The 22,009-nt window shown below is 45.7% G+C and overlaps 2 protein-coding genes across 3 annotated transcripts in view; one reads left to right on the plus strand and one right to left on the minus strand.

Moving 5' to 3' along the window:
• The first annotated feature begins 156 nt into the window (after positions 1-156).
• Positions 157-7,276, plus strand: GDF1 (growth differentiation factor 1). Its single transcript, XM_075175668.1, has 2 exons — positions 157-1,777; positions 2,851-7,276. The coding sequence occupies exons 1-2, from the start codon at positions 1,492-1,494 to the stop codon at positions 3,684-3,686; spliced, it is 1,122 nt and encodes a 373-aa protein (XP_075031769.1). The 5' UTR covers positions 157-1,491; the 3' UTR covers positions 3,687-7,276.
• UPF1 (UPF1 RNA helicase and ATPase) overlaps positions 6,398-22,009 on the minus strand; it is a 23,469-nt gene continuing 7,857 nt past the window's right edge. The window contains exons 4-24 of one of the 2 annotated variants that reach the window (XM_075175582.1): positions 21,823-21,990; positions 20,748-20,928; positions 20,011-20,172; positions 19,256-19,340; positions 18,945-19,043; positions 18,642-18,750; positions 17,659-17,818; positions 17,418-17,536; positions 16,977-17,141; positions 16,651-16,765; positions 16,320-16,463; positions 15,669-15,882; positions 15,328-15,445; positions 13,546-13,702; positions 12,396-12,538; positions 11,521-11,695; positions 10,704-10,785; positions 10,034-10,195; positions 9,524-9,741; positions 8,908-9,030; positions 6,398-8,789 (exon numbers count right to left, since the gene is read on the minus strand). In XM_075175582.1, the coding sequence (XP_075031683.1) occupies positions 8,911-9,030; positions 9,524-9,741; positions 10,034-10,195; positions 10,704-10,785; positions 11,521-11,695; positions 12,396-12,538; positions 13,546-13,702; positions 15,328-15,445; positions 15,669-15,882; positions 16,320-16,463; positions 16,651-16,765; positions 16,977-17,141; positions 17,418-17,536; positions 17,659-17,818; positions 18,642-18,750; positions 18,945-19,043; positions 19,256-19,340; positions 20,011-20,172; positions 20,748-20,928; positions 21,823-21,990 (2,896 nt within the window). In that variant the 3' untranslated portion in view covers positions 6,398-8,789; positions 8,908-8,910. Of the gene's footprint in view, positions 8,790-8,907; positions 9,031-9,523; positions 9,742-10,033; positions 10,196-10,703; positions 10,786-11,520; positions 11,696-12,395; positions 12,539-13,545; positions 13,703-15,327; positions 15,446-15,668; positions 15,883-16,319; positions 16,464-16,650; positions 16,766-16,976; positions 17,142-17,417; positions 17,537-17,658; positions 17,819-18,641; positions 18,760-18,944; positions 19,044-19,255; positions 19,341-20,010; positions 20,173-20,747; positions 20,929-21,822; positions 21,991-22,009 lie in introns of both variants that reach the window. The other variant, XM_075175581.1, reaches the window with a different exon arrangement.

The following is a 22,009-nucleotide window of genomic DNA, read 5'->3' on the forward strand; positions in this document are numbered from 1 at the left end:
GAGATTTCATTTGCTTAAAAAGCCTATTTAAGTCTTACAGTTGCTTAAAAAGCCAGTCCCAGTCCTGCAGGGTCCCCTGATGAGGGATCTCTAGACGCTCGCCCAGTAACGTCTGCTTGCTCCAGTAAAGAACAAATAGTTTCTGCTCCCCGTGTTGGTTTTCCAGGCAGCACCAGCCCTGAGCCTTGCAGGGTCCCCGAGGCTGGGCTGGGCTGTGCGTCTCTGCTGGGGAGCCCTGAGGATTTTGCAGCCCCTCAGACCACGGCTGTCCCATTGCTCGCCTCTCGCGGGGCCAGGACCCTCGGCTCCGGTGAACTCCCTGGGAAGCGGAGCTCCCTCCCAGGCAGTGAGCGGGCGGATTCAGGGCATTAATTCCAGGCATCAGAGGGTGGTTAATTGTTTGGTTTTTTCCGCTTGGTCTGTCATATCGATTCAACTCATTGTGTGAGCCACGGGGGAAAGTTCTTTGGTAAACAGCGAAATGTGACTTGGGCTGATGAAAACTGTCCCAGGCTGCGGCAGGATCCGTCGCCTTCTGACGCGTCATCGCCTGGCGGGGTTCCAGAGGGGTGCATCTCGGTGCTTTCGTTCTTGGCTTTCACGCGGGATTTGCAGGAAGGAGGAGATGAAGGGAGCCGATATCCCAGGCCTCTTTCTGCTCGGTCATAGCAGAGCTGGGGCAGCGACCGTGCCGAGTTGGGGTAACGGCGGTACCCAGTCAGCACCTGTGTGGGGAAACTGAATTTGACAGTACCGGCTTGCCCAGGCTTCAACGTTTAGCTGGGTAACGCGTTGGCCAGCGCTGCGTGGGCTGCCTGCAGTTCCGTGATGCCTAGAAAGGGGCCGTGCGAACGGGGAGGCCACGGGGCTCCCTCTGCCAGGGGCGGGCACCCTGCGCCGGGGGTGGGTGCTGGTGGCGTTCGGTGCTGGCCCTGGGGCTGCCTGTCTCGTGGGCGGGACGGCGTGTGCGGCAGAGAGCTGAAGTGAGGCTTTGATGATGTGGTGTGCTGGAAGTCGATGTCCTTAAGAGAGAAGTGTTGGATGCTGTGATTGGGGAAAAAAAAAAGCTGATTTGGGAGGAGGGAGCAAGAGGAGACCCGGATCTGTGTCTCCCCTTGGATCTGGCTGGGATGTCAGTGGTGGATGGGAGCAGCGCTCAACTTGCCGGCAGCTTTGTGTGGGGAAGAGCGGCCTCTTCCCTGCCACCAAGGACTTTGTGTTGGACCTCGATGGTGTGGAGATGTGGGAGAGATCGGAGGAGCTCGGAGGGAGAAGGGCAGCTGCCCTCTGCCACGCAGCCTGAAAGGGTTAACAGGTCCCGGGGAGCCTGGAGGGACCGTTCACACCCTCTGCCCAATCCTGGGAATCCCTCTCTGCTAATTGAGCACTAACCAGATCAAAGACTCCAATCAGGCAATCAACACCCCCCTGCCCCTGTCTTCAGGTCCCCAGCCCAGGCTGCTCTTTGTCTGCGGGAAGGAGAGCGGAGCAATGTGGCTGCTCCCCACACACGCCAGCTTTAGGGCTGGCCTTGCCTGGGCTCTCCTTAGCGTGGTTCTGGGGACGGAGTTAAGTTTGCAGGAAAGTTTACTGTTAAAATCCTTGGGTTTGAGCGCCAAGCCCAGCCCGAAAACCCCCGTTCCTGTGCCCTCCGTGCTCTGGAGGATCTTCCAGAAGAGAAAGATGCTGCCTTCTACAAACAAAGACCTGGTGGATGCTTGTAGGGTGGAGGAATTTAACGTCCCTGGGAACATCATCCGTGTCTTCGCTGACCGAGGTACAGAGACGCCGTGGTTTGGGTCCTGTCTTTTGGAAGCTCCTCTGATCTCTGGGCTGGGAGACTTTGCTCCAGTCCTTCCTTTTCTGTCTCTTGGGTGTAGGTAGGAGAGGCTGGGGGAGGACAGGGCAGTGGCCAGAATCAGTCTCCGAGAGAAATCACAGCTGTGTAAACTCTGGTCCCTCTGGATGTTGTAGGTAATTATTTACAGTTTAGAAATGAGTCAGTAGCCAAGGCAGCGGGTGGGGGTGCCGAGCTGTGTAAGGATCTGTCCTGGAGTTACCTAAAGCAGTCCAGAGATGCTGGTTTGGTGGGAGGTGACTGGGCTTGACCCGCTGGGCTCGCGGTGGTGGAGGTGACCCCTCGGTGGGCAGAGGTAACGTGGCGGTGGGTGCAGCGGGTGAGACCAGCACCCAGCTTCGGCGGGGACGGGATGCTCGGCCATTTGGCCGCATCCTCCCCTCCTCTTTTCTGTCCTCATGCCTCCGGCTGACCGCGCGGCACATCTGGCTGCTTGCGGCCTCTCTGAGCCGTTCTCCGTTACACGGGAACTGTTTGGTCGGTGTCCGCTAGCTCTCAAGACACCACGGAGCTCACTTCTCTTGTGGTTCCAGGTTTCCAGTGGAAACCTAGGGCTGGCTAAAACAGGCAGCTTGCCAGCTCCTGAAGTGTGCTGCTATTTGCCCTCCTTTCCCCTCCCTCCCAAAGGGCCAGCACCCACAACAACCCCAGTCTGGGGGGAAATATTGACAGCTGGGGAAAAATAACGCACCAAGATGTTAGGCAGCATCTAGAGGAGATGCTGGAATGGCTGTAGCATCCCAGTGCCGCAGGCTGGAGCCCAGGCTAGCGTTTGCGCCTCTCTGAAGGCCATGTCACCGGGCTGATAGCCCTTGCTGCAGCCTCGTCATCTCGACCCAACGACCGCGGGCACGCTTGGCTGCCCGCCTCCATCAGCCCCATCTTCCTCTTGCTGTGCAGCCGAGAGCTTAAATTGGAGCACTGGGAGGCTGATCCTGCTCGGTGTAACAAGGGTTCAGCCACCACCACCTCTGTTTCTCCTTCTTTGTCAGGCCACTTCATTCATAACGGGCAGCCCCAGAGGTTGCTGTGTCTGCAGAAGCGTCTGTACTTTAACCTCTCCGTGCTGGAGGAGGGCGAGCGCTTGACGATGGCTCAGCTAGAGATCAAATTCAGCCACAACTCCTACCACGCCTCCAGCCAGGGGCAGGTTTTTGAGCTGAGGCTCTACCAAACCTCCCAGATGTCTCTTCGGGGGATGCCCTCCCACGAGCACGGCCAAAAGCTGCTGGTGGAGCAGTCCTTCGCCCAGCTGCACAAGTCTCTCCTCTTCAACCTGAGCGGGGTGGCGAAGGACTGGAGAACGTACAGCAGGAATCTGGGCTTGATCCTGGAGATCTCGGTGAGCGGCGGCGATGGTGCATCAGCCCTGGCGAGCCGGGGGCTGCAGAGCCTCTGCACCAGCATCGACTCCTTCCTGGACACCTCTCTCCTGGTGGTGACCCTCAGCCAGCAGCAGTGCAAGGCTTCCAGGAGGAGGAGAAGTGCTCCCTACACCCCCGTCACTCCGAGCAACCTCTGCAAGCCCAGGCGGCTTTACATCAGCTTCAGCGACGTTGGCTGGGAGAACTGGATCATCGCCCCGCAGGGCTACATGGCTAATTACTGCCTGGGCGAGTGCCCCTTTCCCCTGACAGCGGAGCTGAACAGCACCAACCACGCCATCCTCCAAACCATGGTGCACTCGCTGGACCCGGAGGGGACCCCCCAGCCCTGCTGTGTCCCCGTCAGGCTGTCCCCGATCTCCATCCTCTACTACGATAACAACGACAACGTGGTGCTGAGGCACTACGAGGACATGGTGGTGGATGAGTGTGGCTGCAGGTAGCGGAGCGGCTGGGGGAGTGGGGCTGTGGGGTCCCGTCTGAAGCCTTGAATGATTGATAGAATAAATCCAAGCGTGTCAAATCCCCTCTCTGCTGGTGTTCAGGGAGTTTCCCGTTGGTGCATTGAGTGTCGGAGCTCCCCCCTGGGCTGCCCTTCTCCACGCGCAGCCGGGGAGGAGGTCTGGCACGAAGGGGTCGTTACTGGAGCTGTGATTTAGTAATAGCTGGGTGCTTGGGCCTCCAAGCAGCCGTCTGCCGCAGCCAGCGGACCGTTACGGGATTATGATCAAGCCTGGTGCTGGTTGTCTATTCCGTTCTCCACAGGCAACGGTGGCACCAGGCTGTGAGTCCCAGGCCCCTCTTGTGCTTGGCCGAGCTGCTGCTGGTGCCGGCGAGGCACCCGCGCGGGAGAGCAGCAGCAGGGCTCGTGCTTTTTGGCTAAATGCTGCAGCTTTCTTAGTGCAAAAAGAAATGGCTCTGGTGAAATGACGCTGGTGGTTCCCTGTGGCCTGGGTGCGGGGTTCGGCTGCAGCGCGGCTGTGCCGGGAAGAGGTGATGCGGCGGCTCCGGTCCCGCTGCAGGAAGAGGTACGGTGTCACGGCACGAGCTGCGTCGCTGCGGCTCTGTGTGACTGAATCCCTTCCCGCAGCGCAGGAGCAGCCTGGAGGAGCGCGGGTTTCTCTTTCGCTATTTTTATTGTGCGGTTGGCGATGGGGCGGTTTGGGGGCAGGGGGGGGGACGTGGTTGGGCGGCCAAATGCAGCCCCCGGGAGCGCGGCCCGAGGGGCCGGTTGCTGCGTGACGGACGCGTTCGGCTGAGGAAAGAAGGGGTAAAGCAGGGGGATGTGGTGCCCCCGTGCAGGGGGCACGGGGTCGTGCAGTGGAGTTGGTGGTGTCTTGTTCCCGCCCAACCCGCTGTGAGTCAGTAGTTAATTTACCTCATTTGCAAATTGATGAGACCAGGGTGGTTGTGTGCCCCCGGCGGCTGCGGGACCAGCCTGAACCACGGCTGGAGCCAGATGGCAGCCGAGCATCAGGCAATGGCAGCTCCGCATGGCGCAGCCGCGTTACAGCCCTCATAGGTCAGGCACCACGTTCACGCGGTTGTGCGTTTTAGGGTTATTTTTGTTTTGTTTGTTTTTTTGTTGGCTGTGGTACCCAGCCCGTTGCAGTAGCGTGGCCGTGCTCTTACCCAGTCTGTTTAATACCACTAACAAGAGCCGGCGGAGCCACGTTGTGCGCCAGGGACCCGGCTTTGCACCATCTCCTCGGAGCCACGGTGATCACCGATGGAGGCGTCGCTGCTCCTCTACCCCCTCAGCACGAGGGCTGCATTCTTACGGCAGCTGAGGTTTAAAGCCTGGGCAGAGCTGAGCCGCTCTCCCTGTCGGGCGCTGGCCAGTGTTAAACAGCCGAGCCTGGGCTGGGGTTTAGCACCAGCCCTTCCAGGTGAGGCTTTCCTGAGACCTGCAGCTTTGCTTTTTTTGGGGCAAGGGGGGAACAGAAAAGGAATCTGAGTTAGACTTGAATTTTTTGGTTTTTTTGTTTTTAAATGTGAACCTGACAACATAGCATAGGTTGGGTTTTTTGGGTGTTTTTTGTTTGGGGTTTTTTTGTGTGTGTGTGTGTGTTTTTGTACTGTTGTTGTATTGTCTCCAAGGTCTGATGAAGTATTACCAAGCTGGGCCTTCTCCCTCCAGGGACGCACTGAAGGTTTAACCACTTTGGGTTTGCAGAGGAAACGTCTCCCTGTCCCCTGCGACAGGTTTTTGCTAACACCCCTGACCTGTGTAGCTGAAGACCAGGACTGCAGTCGCTGGAGTACTTTGGTTGTGTAGCGTACTCACGTTTTCGTGTCCCAAGGTGTTTCTTGACAGCGCCATGGACTAGCAGAGAGCTCCAGGGCAGGTCAGCCCTGCTTTACCCCAGCGGATGAACAAGCGCTATGCTGAAACCCATTTCAAGCACTTAAATGTTTTAAGGGCTTAGAGTAGGACTTAACTAAAGCAGGCAGGAGCCATTTCTTTCAAATTTAAGATTAAGAAAACCTCTAAATATTAGTTTTTGTACTTGTACTCACTAGACTGAGGGCCTAAAGGGCTCGGCTCATTTAACTTGGCGTGGGTATGGCAGACTGCTCCTTGATGGCGGGCGATTGTGCCCCTCGGTCACCCCATCCAGGCATCAAGGATGCGGGGAGCGGTGCAAGGAGGTGGGTCACGGCCATGACCAGGCACGGAGACAGCCCCGGAGTAGCCGTAAGGAGCCTGGAGACAGGGTGGTGCTGAGACCGGGGCTCAACACCGGAGCTGCATTTCAGAAGGCGCTGAGCCAGGCCTGGGGCAGCCCCCGGTCCCACGACTGAGCGACCACCTCTGACGCAGGTAAATGCCACGGTCACGTTTACTGGGGAGCAGGAGGGAGGAGGTCTCCCAGGCTGGGCCAGTCACCTCTAGAACCGGCCTTTCCCCACTCCTGCACCCCATGCGTGGGCACAGACAGCCACCACGGGGCCACCGAGCCAGAGGAGGGAAGGGGGGAGGGCATTTAACAGATTTTTCACGGTTCATTTGCTTACCCATGTACGCTATGCACACACCACACTTTTGTACTAGTCTGTGTTTAAAAAAAAGTAATAAACTTGGAAGTTTATACAATCAGACTAAGTTTTAATGAACGTTGCATGGTTTCACCATTGAAAGTTAGGGGCCACCTTGAATGCAAGAGCTGTTTATTAATATTTTATTGATGACAAACAGGTTTAAAACAAACTGAGACAAAATCAAAAAAGAGTAACACCGTGCTAGCACTGATGTCTGGATTTATAAAACTCAGAGTAACTGCTACAAAGGAAAAAACCAGCACAAAGCAGAGGCAAGCATTCCCATCAGTGAAATAAAGGGGGTGAGGGGAGAGGAGGGGGTTACATTACTCAATGGATTGCATTGCACAGAGGGTTACAGCTTAAACCTATTGGAAAAGTCTATGCAACTACGCAGCCTACAGAAGGAAAAAAATTAAAAAGCCCTTCGGCAATGTTAATAAATAAAACAGTCCATCTTACAAGGAAGGAAGGTGGCCTGTGTCTCCATTCTTTCACATTTTAGAAGTCTAAACTCTGGAGGCTTTTTATGAGAAAAGAATGGTTTTCATTTCTGGAAAGTTTCTTTTGCAGTTCTCGAACTACGTTCGCTGCAGGACTGAACGAAAATTTTGAACACCTGTTCCGAGTTGATGTGCACACTACTCGCGGTTTGGGGGTATGCTACACCAGGTCTGCACTGGGGGAGAGACACTCCTGAAAAACTACAGCAAATACAGGTTATGAAAGCGGGTCAACAATCTACAGAAAGGACAGTAATGAAAGGGCTTTCCCCCCCAGTTACAAAAAGTGGGTTTTACGTCATTTAAGTACATTCATATGAGAGGTATTTTGAGTTTCCCCAAAAAAAAGACTAGAAACACTTGGAGCCCTTTGAGTATAAAGCTAACTTAATTCAAACTTTAAAAACACCTAGGTTAGTGAATCACACTCTACTGTTCTTCGCCAATTAGGAGGTAGAGGTCAGTCTAATTTAGGGATCTGATAAAAATGGGTCTGTAGGAATTTTAAATTCTCTGCGCTGTTTCTAAAAAGGTTTAGACAGAAATAAAATGCTCCCAGTGTTCCCATATGACTTATTTAAGACATGGGTACAACTTAGAAATTGGATGGCTTCTCTTATGTGCTGTTTTCAGTTTTGACTTCCAGCTATTTCTCAAGCCAGCATTGATGGCGCAGCCGTGTCCACTACCTGAAAAATAGGCTCCGGGTTTGGTTTTCAACACCTGAATCTTTCAGCTATCTGCATTAATCACCGAAGAAGCCACACAAAAGCCTAACCCATTATCTCTAATTATACCCAGCTATCAGAGGCCACCTTCCAACAACTGCCTGCTTTGTCCATCTTTCCAACCTGCTTCGGTAACATTATAGTCTTTACTTCAAAACCAATATAATCCCCAGTTTCCACTACTTCTTCCCCAGATCTGAGGGAGCAAGTAAAGCAGGCCTGTTAGCATCTTTTCCTCCAGGGCCGAAGGGCACAGGAACCCATCCCCTTTCAAGCGCAAAGTTCATCTTACAGAAAGGCTTGTTTTTCACAGAGTAGAGTCCAGACAGTAGCCAATTAAAGCATACAGAAAACACTTTGAAACCCTCCTCCTGCTCGAGCGCGCAGGCTCCTTTCACTCTAACTGCTATCCAATGTAGGAAGAAGAGGCTGATTGCTGCAACTTTTAATCACACTGAAAGTTCTCAAGGTTGGTGCTCTAATTTAGTTTTGTTTTAAACTTTTTGTAAGCTTCTCAGAACAAGGATCTCCCAGGTCCACCACTAAGAATTCAGAGACAAACTTCTAAAAATTCAGTGCTCCTTTGAAAGAATCTCTTTAAAACCACCTTGTCACGAAAGACCCGTTCAGAATGTGGGCGACACGATGACACTAGGATTTCAGAGCCAGTGCTGGACAACAAAACCTGCATCTCAGAGTTGAGCATCAGCTACGTCCCGCTGGATTTCTGCTTGGCTTGCTGTCACTTAGTCAGGAACTCTCTCTCTCTCTCGATACTCTGCTTCTAAAATGTAAACAGTTACTGCTAAAATATAGTACCCCTTTAAAACGAGAACAACTCTGAGATGAGGGTTTTCCTCTCCCCATCTGCTCTGAAAAGTAATGCCCTGCTCGCAAAGAGAAGTATGGAATGAAGTGAAACCTGCTTAAGGCCCTTCTCTCGAGCTTGTTTGACTGGGGGAGCAGGGACTCGGCTGACCACTCATGTCAGGGTGAGTTGCCTTCCCAGTGAGGCGCCAGCCAGTCCTTCGGTGCTCGCTCTCCTCTCCGGTCAGTCTCCTTGTCTCAGTGAGCTAGCAGTGGGCTCTCTCGCGCGCTCCTTTCTCTCTCTCTCCTCTCCGTTGGTTGGTTTCTTTCTCCTGTTGCTCTCACACAGTGGTGCTTCAGTTTTAGCAGTGGAAAACAGGTATCCATTTTATTTTATTTTTTTTATTACCCAGAATAAAATGCTGATGAACTAAGCTCCACACAAGCTTAGCTCTTCTTCCTCAACCTGAAAACAAGAAAGCAAAACAGCAGCTGCATTAGGGATGTCACTTTAAGACAAACACTGTGTTCATGAACTTAAATCAGGGAGTAAGAAGCAGGGGAGTGAACCTCAGGTGCCTTACACTCTAATACTGTGACAGTCCCGTCACTCCGCCATGTTGATATGCACGTTCACCCTGGTAAGTAGAGTCCTGTGACAGCGCCACGTCAATCTGAGATTTAAACTCATCACCAAGGTAACTGTCCTGAAAATGAAAGTGTGTGTTAAGCCTCTAACTCATTACCAAGCTCAAGTGCTCCCTTACAAAGCAGAATACCTGGCAGCCAAGGTTAATGATAAAGCCTGAGGTTTTGCAGGGTTTTTTTTTGGTTTGGTGGTTGGTTGTGGTGTTTTTTGCTTTGTTTTTTTTTTTTTTTTTTTTTTAAATCGGCTCTTTTTGCTGCAGAATTTCTATAAATACAAAAGTTTTTGCGATTGAGGCTGTTGAACAGGCAAGCAGTTCAAAGTTAAGGCTCAAGTTGAAGTCTACGCATGCAGCATTTCACTAAAAGTAGAACGCCTGAGTGTACTTAGAGAGTCCGTCAAGTGGAGGAGTATGAAGTGCTGTGGCCAACTCACTGAAAATGGTTTTAGTTTCCATTTTCCTCAGTACTAGGAAACAAGGATGTGCATGCACACAGATCACCAACATAAAACCCAGGAAGAAGAGCAGACTGTATACACCAAATCCTGCTTACCTGTGATAATTCTGGTTGGGAGAGCCCAGGCTGACTCATCTGTGATGGCTGACTCATGGAGATATACCCCTGAGTCAGCGGACCCTGGGAGAAAGGCTGGGACACCACATCTTGGCTCGCTTGACTATTTGGAAGGTTTGACTGACTAGTTCCAGGAATCCCAAAGCGATTTTTCTGGCGCCCACCACGACCAGTCTTTCCTTTTGGCGCCCCACGTCCTGGAAAAGCGTTTATTCCAACCAACAGTGAGAAGTCTTACATACGCAAACGTGTGAGAATTAACTGTTTCTGTAAAGACCTGACCACTCGCAAGAGGCAACGTTTTGTATGTACTCGAAAGGCAGAACCACCAGCACAGACACGGCAACGGGACACGCACTGGAGGCTGCAGTGCTATTGTGTTTGTACTCCATACAGCTCAGATTCATTATCTGCTCTCACCAGCACTGCTGCAAGAGTAGCAAAAACCATTCTCCGACTTCAGACCCTTTTGTACCCTTGCCCCCGTACCTGCGGCTGGTCCGTTAGCCTGGCCAAAGTATCCCGGTGGTGGCATCGGTGGCATCACAAGGTTGAAAGGGATAGGAATGTTCATAGCAGTGACGTGGCTGGGGCCAGCACTAATCATCCCGATCTGGTCGTGGGTTTGGAAGTACATGTTGGATGGGCGCCCTGGGGAGGGGAGAAGCCACAATGATTTCAGGCATCCCGAGTATTTAAAGATCAATTCATATTCCCACTTTTAACAGTAATGGGAGGACTTGGGAGCAGGGTAAATCAGAACCAGGAATTGAAAGGACAAGCCTACCACTGCCAGGAATCACCAATATTTCTAGTTGACCCACTTGAAAAATTTCAGAGACTCATCTAACACATGTTCATCCCTACACAGTTACTCTTCTCCAGCACCATCTAAGACTCCTGAAATGCTTACGCACACACCTTTCCCCTCATTTTTTACTTGCTCTGCAGACATCAAATTAGACTGTAGCGGCTTCTATATACAGAGAGCAAAGTGCAGGCACATCATGAACATTTTGAGTTCTTAAATTCTGTATTTTTTTGTAGTGGCTCTTCAAACATTTAAAAGTTTGAGGTCTGTAAGATACCATACCCCAAGGACTAGTTGGGGAAAAGAAAATACATCTATAAAGGTGTTAATTTTGATAGCTTCCTTTACCTTGACTGCTTCGGTCATAGACAGATCCTGGAATAATAGCCTCACGTGCATCATACATGGCAGTAGTCATGAAGCGGGCGCCCTGAAAGCATTAGAGGAGTTAGACAAAGCCTTTGCACAGAAAACTCTGCACTGCAACTTCAGTGTGAGTTATTTTGGGTAAAAACCCAGTTAAACTCCACAGGTAATGCACACTTTGCAAGTGCTGAGGAAACGAACTAGTTCTAATACATGGAAAACATCCAACTATCATTTCAACTACATCATGACAACAAGAAAAAAAAATAAGATTCTACAGGCAGCCTGTCTCAAACTGTGAAACACTTGAATTTTCAGTCTCTTTTGAGGTTCTGACGATAGTTCTTCCCTTGGTCTATTCCTACCACTGTCCTCCTGTGATGGCTGACAAGCTCCCCCCCCAAAATGACTACTTACGTTAAAGGACCAAGTATAAAACTTGCAGGTTGAGGATTAAAGTACAATGCTGTTAAGTACATATGCCTAATGAGCTTGCCATTTCTACACAAAACAGTTACTTTATGTTTCACCTCAGAAGTTACTCCCTCATAAAATTCTGCAGTAAATAAAGAGCAATAAAATAAGCACCAAAAAGGTTTTTCTACAAGCACTCAACTTGGAAACAGCCGAAGCAGCAACTTACTTGGGTCACACTGCATTAACCAGGCAACAAAAACGGGAAGTTATGGGTGTGTGAGGCTATGTGGGCAACTGTTTATTCCATCCATTTATAATTGATCAATCAACCCCCAATTGCTTCATGCCACAAAGATCTGAGAGACAGGAGAGGTCAACTTACTGGGTTGATGGTATTGACAAGTTTCCGGGGCTTGCTGAACTGCATAAGGCTTTCCCGGAGGTTATTGAGTGGTCCCTCCACCAGAACCTTCTGCTCCTTGTAGTAATTCAGCAGGTGATTCCAGAGTGGTTGTTTAGACAGCGCTTTTGGGTTCCCAACAATAATTACTCCATACCTGTACAACAGCAGACAAACAGAGAAACTAAAATTAACTTTGACTAAAAATAAAGCCGTGTTACATATTAATGTCAGCACAGCCTCCAAGTCGATCTCTTTCGCAGTACATCCAGGCACCCAACAGAAGCCCATGACGGTAGGTGTAGGAGACCCTGACGCAATTGTTCTGTTTACAGCAGATGATTTCTGCAGTATGACAAAACACCTGAAAGGAGATTGCTGCAGCCAGTTTCTCAATAATCACAAGCTTCCTTCTGCAGGCTTGCCAAACACATCCGTGTACTCAACCAACCGCTGTATTCGTTTAAAGCTCGCAGAAAGCAAGGAAGCCAACCAACATAGTACTGACTCCACATTACCCTTCCCAGCAATCAAATCCATTTTAAGAGAAGCAAAGTGGCAAAGAAAAAAAAAAAGGTTGCTGGAAGGGCTAAAGAAGCAGATGAAGGGAACAGTTCTGTCCTGCAAACAAAGGGGAACAACATGGCAGCTTCTACAAACTACTGATGCCAAATGGTTGAGATTGCTCTTGTAAATTGTAAGGAAAGTGGAAATCATTCAAGGCTCCCTTAAACTGGGTGGGGAACGGGCCTGCTATCCACAAAACACAGACCTTCTGTTAGTCAGGCTGTATCGATGCTTTAGCAGACCGAATTAGGTCTCTAGAATAGATAAAAATTTGCCCAATTTTACTTCACCTTGCTCTTGTAAGAGCTACGTTAAGACGCCTGGGGTCATTCAGAAACCCTATTCCTTGGTGTTCATTGGCCCTCACACAAGAAAGGATAATAAAGTCCTTTTCTCGTCCCTGGAAGGCATCCACACTTGCAATTTCCACTTCCTGAAACAGAGGAAAACACGTAAATCACGGAAGCACAGTGCAAAACAGTTATGCTACCAACAGGCATTACAAAATGCGTTGGCCGTGCACTAGCAGTTCCCATCATTTGGGAAAAATGTTATTTTTGTAATAACGAATGATTTGATAATTCCACTGGTCACTGAATAGTTTCCCTAAAGGAGAACAGACAGTCTCAGTTTAGGACAAATTACTTTTATGTTCACTGCTTTATGGTTCTCATATTCCCCCAAAACTGGCATTTGCACTATGGAAAGCATCCCTTTTCTAGGTATGTTGCCAAAAATACTTCTGACTATTCCAAAACCTCGTAGTAAGACAGCTCCAAATTAGCACCGCTGCTCCCAGCTACCAAGAAACCTGAATCAGAGGGACAGATCATTCCTGGCAGAAGTAGAAGTATTTCCACCAAGCTTTCCTTCAGTGAAAACACTGACCAACTTCTCAATATTGCAAAACAGACTATATTAAACATACAACCGCCTTGTTTGTAGCAACAGATTTTAATGTTTGGTAGAGGAGTTCCACGGATGGGAGGACGTATTCCCAAGCAAATAAATAGCACGACCATCAGAATTTATGGAGCTTGGTCTCCTGCATGTCTCTTGGCTTGATGCTTTTATCTAAGACACAAGCTGACTGAAGCTTTTCCACAGCTGAAGCACTAATAACCTCTCCCTTCTGTGCCTCAAGGAGTCCTCAGAGGATGGACTCACTCAAGCCTTCCTTTCAGAGATCTTAACAGGGCTTTCTCCTTCATCCGGCCAGCTGCTCCCCCGACACTTACTGGCATTTGATACCTCCTAAACTCTTCTCCCTGGTCTATTTTAACTACAATCAACTAAAGTACTCTAAAATTGCTGAAGAATAAACACAGACTGACGCCTAAGAAGCCAGACTAAAAATGAAAATATTGTGAAGTTTCACAATATCTGACTTTTCTAGCTTCTCTGCATCCAAGTGTTCTCATTTGTGCGATGACTCCGTACCTGGTAGAGCTTTGTATGCAAGGAACCACTAAATTGCATGTACTGCACCAGATAGGATCGTTGACCTTCATAAGGAGTAATAATGCCAATCTGATCTGGTTTGGCACCAGCTTTCAATAGCTTTGTAGTTATCTTCTCCACATTGGCAGCTTCCGTCCTAGAAAGAGAGATTTGTTTATCTAAGGAGAATCAAGGCATTAGGTCTAACTTTTTACAAGTTGATGGGTCTAAAAAACTTGAACATATACGCTGTGCTAGCCTTTTGTCAGAAAGGCTACTTCAAGAAAAAGATCAGTTTTACACTGCATTGCTCAAGCACTCCTATTAATTCGGCTTAAGCTTTGCAGGAACATTCACCACTATCACCTCTTGACTTCGGCCATGCTTAGATATTCTTAGCCAGAGGAATACGGGCAAAAACCAACACCTCAAAAAAAGGTCTCAGAATGATACAGAAACTTCTCTTTAATATACACCTCCACCTTCTCAGAACTACACAACTACACCTCCTGGAACAGCAAAATTAATGGTGGCCATTATTCTGAAATGGAACTTCGTAGTAGAGTAGAGTTAAACGTACACATGAGATCATTAAAAATGTTCCAGCCTGCTGTGCAAACAGATCCTTCAGTTGCTTTATCTTAAAGTTTTAAATATAGAATGTTTTTAATGCCAGTCTCCCTGTCAGCCAACTATTGTGCCATTTGTTTGTGCACAATCTGGCTTGCCGCGTTCAGCAGTCTCGCATGTGCTGTTCATGAAACAGACAGATTAAAAATATCAGCAGGTATTTTTCATAAGTTGGTGTGGTTTCCCTTCCAGGATTGAACAAATGCATATGACCAAGAGGAGCAAAACGTTTCAAGCTCACCCGTTGAAAAAGAAGGTGGAATGTGCAGAAAAAAGGGATAGAAAAAGAAAATCAAATTTCCATCCCTTTTGCACCCCCACTAAAATTTAAGACTTAGGACTCTGCTTCAGGAGCTATTGGAATTTTGGCTTTGAAATGGGACTTGATCAGCATTTCCTGCTGCCACTGCAGTCAGTTTACTTGCCAGCCCAAATTCGTCCCATGTATTAGGCACTTAATTGTCCCATGCTCCTTATGCTACCAGTGAAGGAAAACACACACCTCTACAGAACAATTCAAACCCACTTAAGATCTGAACTGCTCCCACCGGAGATACCTTTTTCTCTTCATTTACTGTAAAGGGAGCCCGGGGCAAATCAACTCTGAAGTGCAGCTCAGCCTGCACTATCCTTGAGGGCAGCTTTTATTAAAAAAGCACACAAGCAATTTCAATCATAGCTGTTAATAGGAAACAGCATTTTATTAATTTAGACGGAGTACTGCAGAACGTAAGAATCAATAGCAATGAAGTACTGTACCCCAGCACACAATACATTTGAGGTCTGTGGGTTGGCTCATTTGAGGTACAGATACCACCTTCACAGAAACAGAAAGTAACTCTTCTTCGAAAACACAAGCCTTTATTTAGCTGTTATGCCTTTATTCACATAGCAAGGCACCACAAGTTATGGTGAATACAGAATATTATGAATTTTGTTGCAGAAATTCTGAAGGACAGAGAAAAGCTTAAATATTTGATTTGCAGTGGAAACCGTATATTGCACTTTCCCTTGACTTCATTAATTGCGACTGTCTCCAAGGATGTCACAGGATGATTAATAGATTCATTTAACAATCTCCCTTACATTTGAGATACTTAAAAATACTTTGTCCCAGTGTAAGTTAATAGTTCAGTATTGAATTTTGTTTACCTGTTCAAGTAAGAGGTGCCTGAGCTGGCAATTTCTTCCTGTCCTTGTGTAACATAGAAAAACATTGGCTTATCTGGCTGTGGCCACTGGAAATCAAAACCTTTTTTCACACGGTCCGCTGAAGAGCACAAAAACAGTAAGTAAAAAAAGTTAGCACTGCTTTACTAGCAAGAACGCTCATTTTCATATCAAAGCACCTTAAAGACTCAAAACTAAGTGCAGTGGCAATTCTCTTTTTAAGCGAACATATTAAAAAAACCTCATCTAGATTAAAGAATCCTTCCTTTGATGCTTAATGAATGGAAAAGAAAGTAATTTGCAGAAGTACTATTCTTGCTTACCTGCAGTAACACCATTCTGGAGTGAACCCTCATAGAAGATATTGGATGGAAAAGCACTGAGCGCAGGATGCATGCGATACTGCACTTGCAGGCGAATGGGGCGAATCCCCAGCACCACAAGCCTCTCAAAGAGAGACTGAGACAGGCCAGCCTTTGCAGCTTTTTTACACATCACAACAGGACCAAGCTGGCAGTGGTCACCTACAAGAATAAGCTGTGGAACAGAAAGTTTGATCTCAGTTGGTATTTTCTGAAACTTGCCCAACAGCTAGAAACAATAGCTATATCCTACTATAAAATATATTTGGAACTAATCAGTCCGATTTGTAATAAGCTTCAGATCCAATCTAAGGCTTATAAACCTTTAGTGTCAACTAGCTATTCAGCTGATCATTTTCAAATAAAATCTTATTCAGTCTCCAGATTGTTCCAACAGGACCAACATGTTCTAGGCAAAGATTATGCCATGGAAACAGAAAACTAACAGGACTAACACAAACCAAAGTCATTTAGATCTATATTATGGAACTGTCTTCCATGAAAGGAAAGGATTTTGTATCCCTACGTGCCTACACTGTGAATGTTACTGCTTGATGCTACTTACTGTATTTATAAACTCTGTGTTCTTTAATGAAATCCAATAGCTCCTACCTGTTTTGCTCCCAGGACAACGGGCACCATGCACTCTGGCTCAGTAGCTTGTGTGCTTTCATCAATCAGAATGGAGCGGAACTGCATTTTTGCAAGTCTTGGATCACCAGCTCCCACACACGTGCAACAGATCACATCTGCATTCTGAGACAGAAATGCAACTGAAATTAATCAAGTAGGATATCAATGGACAATATTTCTACATGGAAAGTGTTCAATACCATTCCAGGAATCCCCCCAGAAGTTACTCTGATCTCCACCAGCAAATTGCAACTAAGCCTCAAGTGGCAGAAAGCAGTTATTTAAGCTGCTAGAACCGATGGAACCTTACCATAAGTAATTCACGCTCTGCTGTTCGTTTCAGTGCACGATAACGTTTCTCATCAGCAGATGACAGTTCTCCAGTTTCATCTTTAAGCTGCTGCAGTTTCTGAAGCTCTGGCATGCTGCAAAAAAAAGGCATTTTGCTTTAGGGCCTAATTAACAACTTGGTAGGATTACAGTGGAACTCAGTTGTAAAACTAAATATGAGATGTATAGAACCAAAAAAGTTATCACAACAAGCAAATACATGTCATTACACAGTTAACCAGTTGTATCCATGGCAACACTCAAGTTGTCTTTTTCGTTCCTCTGCCCCCCTCAACCATTGCTTACCTATCCATGTTTCTGATCTGGTTATGCAATGCCAAGAAGGACACAGGAGAGTCGATTGCCTCACGACTTTTAGCACACAGGCGAACCACTTTCAGTCCAGTTTGATGGATCTTCTCAGTCAACTGATCTACAGCTATATTACTCGGAGCACAGACTAACACAGGCCTTGAAAAAAATTAAGCAAAAAGTAAGTCCCAATGAGCTGTAAACTTTTTTCCACTAGACTTGTAATAAAATCATGTGTTATGACACATATCCCCTAAGAATATGCTGGGCAAGAATATTTTCTTAAGTAAGCATAAGTCTTGCCAGAAAAATATACTTCTAGAAAACCTTTTTAGTTCAATGACACAAATTACTTGAATTTTTAAAATCAAGTTGATTCTTTGACCGTTAATAAAGTAACCTCATACATAAAGATTCAGAGAGAATAGTGCTTACCCATTGCCCTGTCTAGCCAGATGATAGACGATTGTGGCTGATGTCACTGTTTTTCCAGTACCAGGGGGACCCTGAATAAGGCTCAGAGGACGCTGCAGGACAGTCTTCACAGCATAAACCTGTAAGAATTTTTTTATTGCTGTTTAGCATTCAATGCATAGGAAATTCCAATGTTGTTCAACCTCTATTCATAAATTCTTTACCGTATTCTTTGCGTGTAGTAAAAGGGAGATGAGGTTACCTGAGAATGGTTGAGATCAGGAAGTCCTTGTGCTGTAAAGCGCTTTGGCAACTGGCATTTAATGATTACATCTTCTACCTCATGACCTAACAGTTTGTGATAGATGTACCCAGACACTGAAGTCTCATCCACAGCAAATGTTTTTAAAGCACTCTGCATTCTGAAATGAGGGAAGGACAGGAAAAAAAATCAGTATGACCTCAAATACAACTATCCACAAGTGTCCTACACAAAGGTTAATCAGACATCAGGCACAAATTAAAATATACCTTGGGAGAAAGAGAACAGTGTAGAACACTTACTAACAGAATTAAGAGACAAAAATTAGACTTCGAGAACACAGATCTTGTTTTTCCCCCACGTGAATACTACAAAGCATTATAACCAGAAAAATCTGCAGAGAAACATCAGCCTTTGACAGAATCTGCAATAGTAATTTTAGGTGCAAGATTTGAGGAAAATTCATACTCAGTGTATCTCTTTCAGAATAATACACAAACTCCTATCTTACTAAATGCAGTACAGACATGTCTGAAGCCTGTTGACCCCATAGCCAATTCAAATGCCTTGAAATTTCAGCTAGTTAAAGCGATTCAAAGTTTAGGAAGGCCAACTAAAATCAGAGAGCACTTTATGACGGAGCAGTGTTCAGGAAGCTGAACTACAAAACAGTTTTTCTTCTTACATTCCAAGTATTCCATGTATTTGCAACAGACCTTAAGTGTGCTTTCAAAATGAGAAAAATTGACCGTTTGATGGCATTCAGATTAATTCCATTTCTAGCAAAAGTTAGCCCTGTTACTCTACGAACCAGATATCACATGTTCATAGACTTGATACGTTGGGCATACTCAGATTTCTGATTGCTAGTGTCACAAAACAATACAACCTTCCTTGTTCAAAAATCCCCACTGAAGGTAAAGACAAATATATACACCAACTGCACCCACTGTCTGCCAAGTTTTAAAGTGCTTTCTCAATACCTGTCAAATGAAGTAGACTTCCATACAAAATCCACTTGGAAGTTATGAGTAACTTCCACAGGCGCTCCAACGCTGCTCCTCAGCTCAATGGCTATCTCATCACCATAATCTGTAGAACCTCGTTAAGTAGTAATCTATAGCAAAAATTTGAATTTTATTTTTCCCAATTTTGATTTTTTTTAGTAGTTCCCCATGACAAATTAAAAATTATCTTGAAATTACTTTTATACACATTTACTGATTTCTCAGAGAGATTTCAACCTTAAATTAAGCCTTCCTGAAGGCTCACTAAGTAAAGGATACTATCAGGAACTTTGATAACATGACCAATTCCTTTCCATAAAGGGGCCAGGTCTCCTTTATACCTCAAGCAGATCTCATCTCCTTGCATAAGACGCATATCTACAAAGGAAGGAAACACACTCTCAGAATATTCATCAATGAACAACCATCCCCCTACACAAAAAACTTATAGTACTATCTTATATCCAAGGCCAGATCATCACAGTCCTTTAAACACTGATGTTACTCACCAGGCATAAAAAAACCCCACAAAAACAACCAAAAAAGAAAAAACAAACATACAATCAAGCTCATACAATTCAAGTCATTACCTGAATCAGTCTTTGGCAAAGTGAAATAAGCAATTCTCTTCTTGTTCAAGCCCAGGTCCCATCTGACCGTGATGTTATCTTGGGTCTAATGGTAAAGAAAAGGCATCTATTATGTTCTTAAAGGGCTGTTTGCCAACAGGACCACAGTCCTCACTGTCCTATACTTCAAAATAGTGGAGAAATACAAAACTTGCTGTTTCAGTGTCACAGTATAGACAAATATCTGTATTTATTCTTATGGACTGAGTTCACACCATCTGCAGAAGGTAATTCTGTTCTACAAAAGAGTTACTTCGTTAATGAGAAGCAAAGTCCTAATCACCATCTGCATTATTCTCTCCCCCACCTTTAAAATTCACTAAGTGCTTGCATGACCTCATATAATTCAAGTTTGACTGGAAACTCTGACTGACAAAGGTAACTGCAGGTTATGAGGATAACATAGAAGAAAGTGGCCAAGTTGCGCAGATCTACGATAGAATATGGTTCTTGGAAAGGTAAACTTTGAACACAGAAAAGAGGGAAGTTCCCCAGTATTTCAAGCTCTTTTTTAAAACCACAGTTTGAGGATTTTTCTTTCCTCTTCCTGTCATCATACATCACCATTACTACTGTAATTACTGTGATCTAATAGTACTGTAACAAAGACATTTATTTCACTTGAGCCCTCCTTCTATGCTGTTAACAGCGACCACGTGTTTGATACTAGAGAACTGGTCAGAACACCCTCAAACAGACATATTTGAGCATATTACCTGAGACTCCTTGAGTTTCTTGTCATAGTCTGCCTCAAGCTTGACTAGAGGACCAAATATATTTTGGTATTGATAAGCATCTTCATATCTAAGCAGGACATGCTGTGGTTCTTCATCAACACCAGGCTTTTCTAAGTCCTCAAGGGTTGCAGATGGATTTTCCTAGAATTTAAGGCACAAATGTTTTGTTGCGAAGTTTTGAGTACAAACAAGTGACAAGCTCTCACTGTGCAACACGTGTTAATACCATGTTTTACTACTACAGCAAATTATATCAAGGTATAACAACATGTTAAAACTTTGACATTATGTCATGCTCACTCACATCCAGTCAGGTTTGTCATGCGTTAAGTACAGAAAAACCTCTCTAAAAGCAGCAACTGAATACCAAGCGTGGACTAACAGCTCCCTACTCAGTTAGTTATCATGTAAAGCAGAAACAAGCGAAAGACTTGATATGGGGAAGGAAAATTGTTTTTTCAGACTGCCTGACAGTGCAACTTGAACAGAGCTGAAGAACATAAGGGTGAAGCCTTCCTACTTTGATAAATTATCTCCTGAATCCTTTGATCAATTCCCAGTTGCATTGCTTGTCAAATCTGCAAGATTTAAACCTCATGTGATTTAAATGTGTTCCCTGCCTTATACAGTTGCTAAAAAAGTCTTGTCCCTCCTTCATAAAAACACAAAATTAGCACTTGGTAAAATATAACCAGCATTTGAAAAGCAGCACATACCTTCCAAAGTTCTTCCAGTTTGTTAATCTGTTGAGCCGTAATCTGACGTGCTCTCAACTGTTCCTGTTCAGATGGAATCTTTACCAGCCATGAAAGGAAACAGCGATCTTGGATAAGAGGCTGCCACTGTGAACTGTCCCAATTAATATCCTTTAAACTGCTCTGACTGGCACATGGCTGCCTGCACAACCAAAATATTGAAAAAAATTATTAAATTAGACAAGTGTAAGAAAAAGTTTACCATGTGAAGTGTAAAAATAGGTTTATCATGCTCTTAAAACAACTCAAGTATCTCACTTAAAAGGAAAAAACAGAACCACCCTAGCCTGCTGGGCCAATTCATTTTTTAGTTCCTGTATTTGCTATTTCAACACTGGGAAGGCTCGGTATCGTAAGTAGCATTTCTCGGGTGTTTCTAGAACTGAAAATTTCAGCATCTAAAATATTAAATATGACACTCACCTTTGAAAGTGGTTACAGTCCATTAAGATTATGCACACATATATACCAGAAAACACTCGGGATTGCTTCCCATCTGTTGTTTAAACAAATAGGAGAACTCATTCCATAGAAACATACCTTCTACTGTCAAATACGTGATAAGTGACAGCATTGAATAAAAATACATACAATTATAAAATCATGATTTCTCATAGAACCTATCAGAGAACAACTTCCGATTTACTGTCATCTTCAGATGATTCTACAAGCTCACAGAAAAACATACTGTGTAATAGTCACTGCTCCAGCAGGCTCCAGAGTAACTTCCTGCACTGATCTGTTACTCTTCAAAACCTGAAAATCACAGTTTAACAAAGGGGGAAAACACTGCTTCATTTGGGTCTATAGAAAAGTCTTTCTCCCAAGACATTTGCCCAGCATAACAGAACGTTTCCTTATTGCATTATCTACTTGTATACAATTCATGAAGTCTATATGATCATTTAAAGGAAAAATGGTGGCAAATCAGAGTATAAAATATGTTCTGGTACAAAATTAAAGCAAGCATTGCCCTTTAGAAATAAGGTTATGCAATAGACTTGACACAAACATGCCAACAAAGGCATTCTCTCACCTGCACAGCAAAACAACCACAGAGTCTGCCTTAGCTGGAATAAAGCCAAGGAGAAACACATTACGACATCCACAGTTATAACATTCCAAGACAGTCTCTCCTAGAGGTCCATCTTTATGGAGAGTCACCTCTTTGCACTTCGCTCTCACAAGATGATTAACAATGTGGCTGAAACCAGAGAGGACAT

Source organism: Calonectris borealis, chromosome 28 (assembly GCF_964195595.1).
Source record: "Calonectris borealis chromosome 28, bCalBor7.hap1.2, whole genome shotgun sequence".
In the NCBI taxonomy this organism is placed as follows: domain Eukaryota; kingdom Metazoa; phylum Chordata; class Aves; order Procellariiformes; family Procellariidae; genus Calonectris; species Calonectris borealis.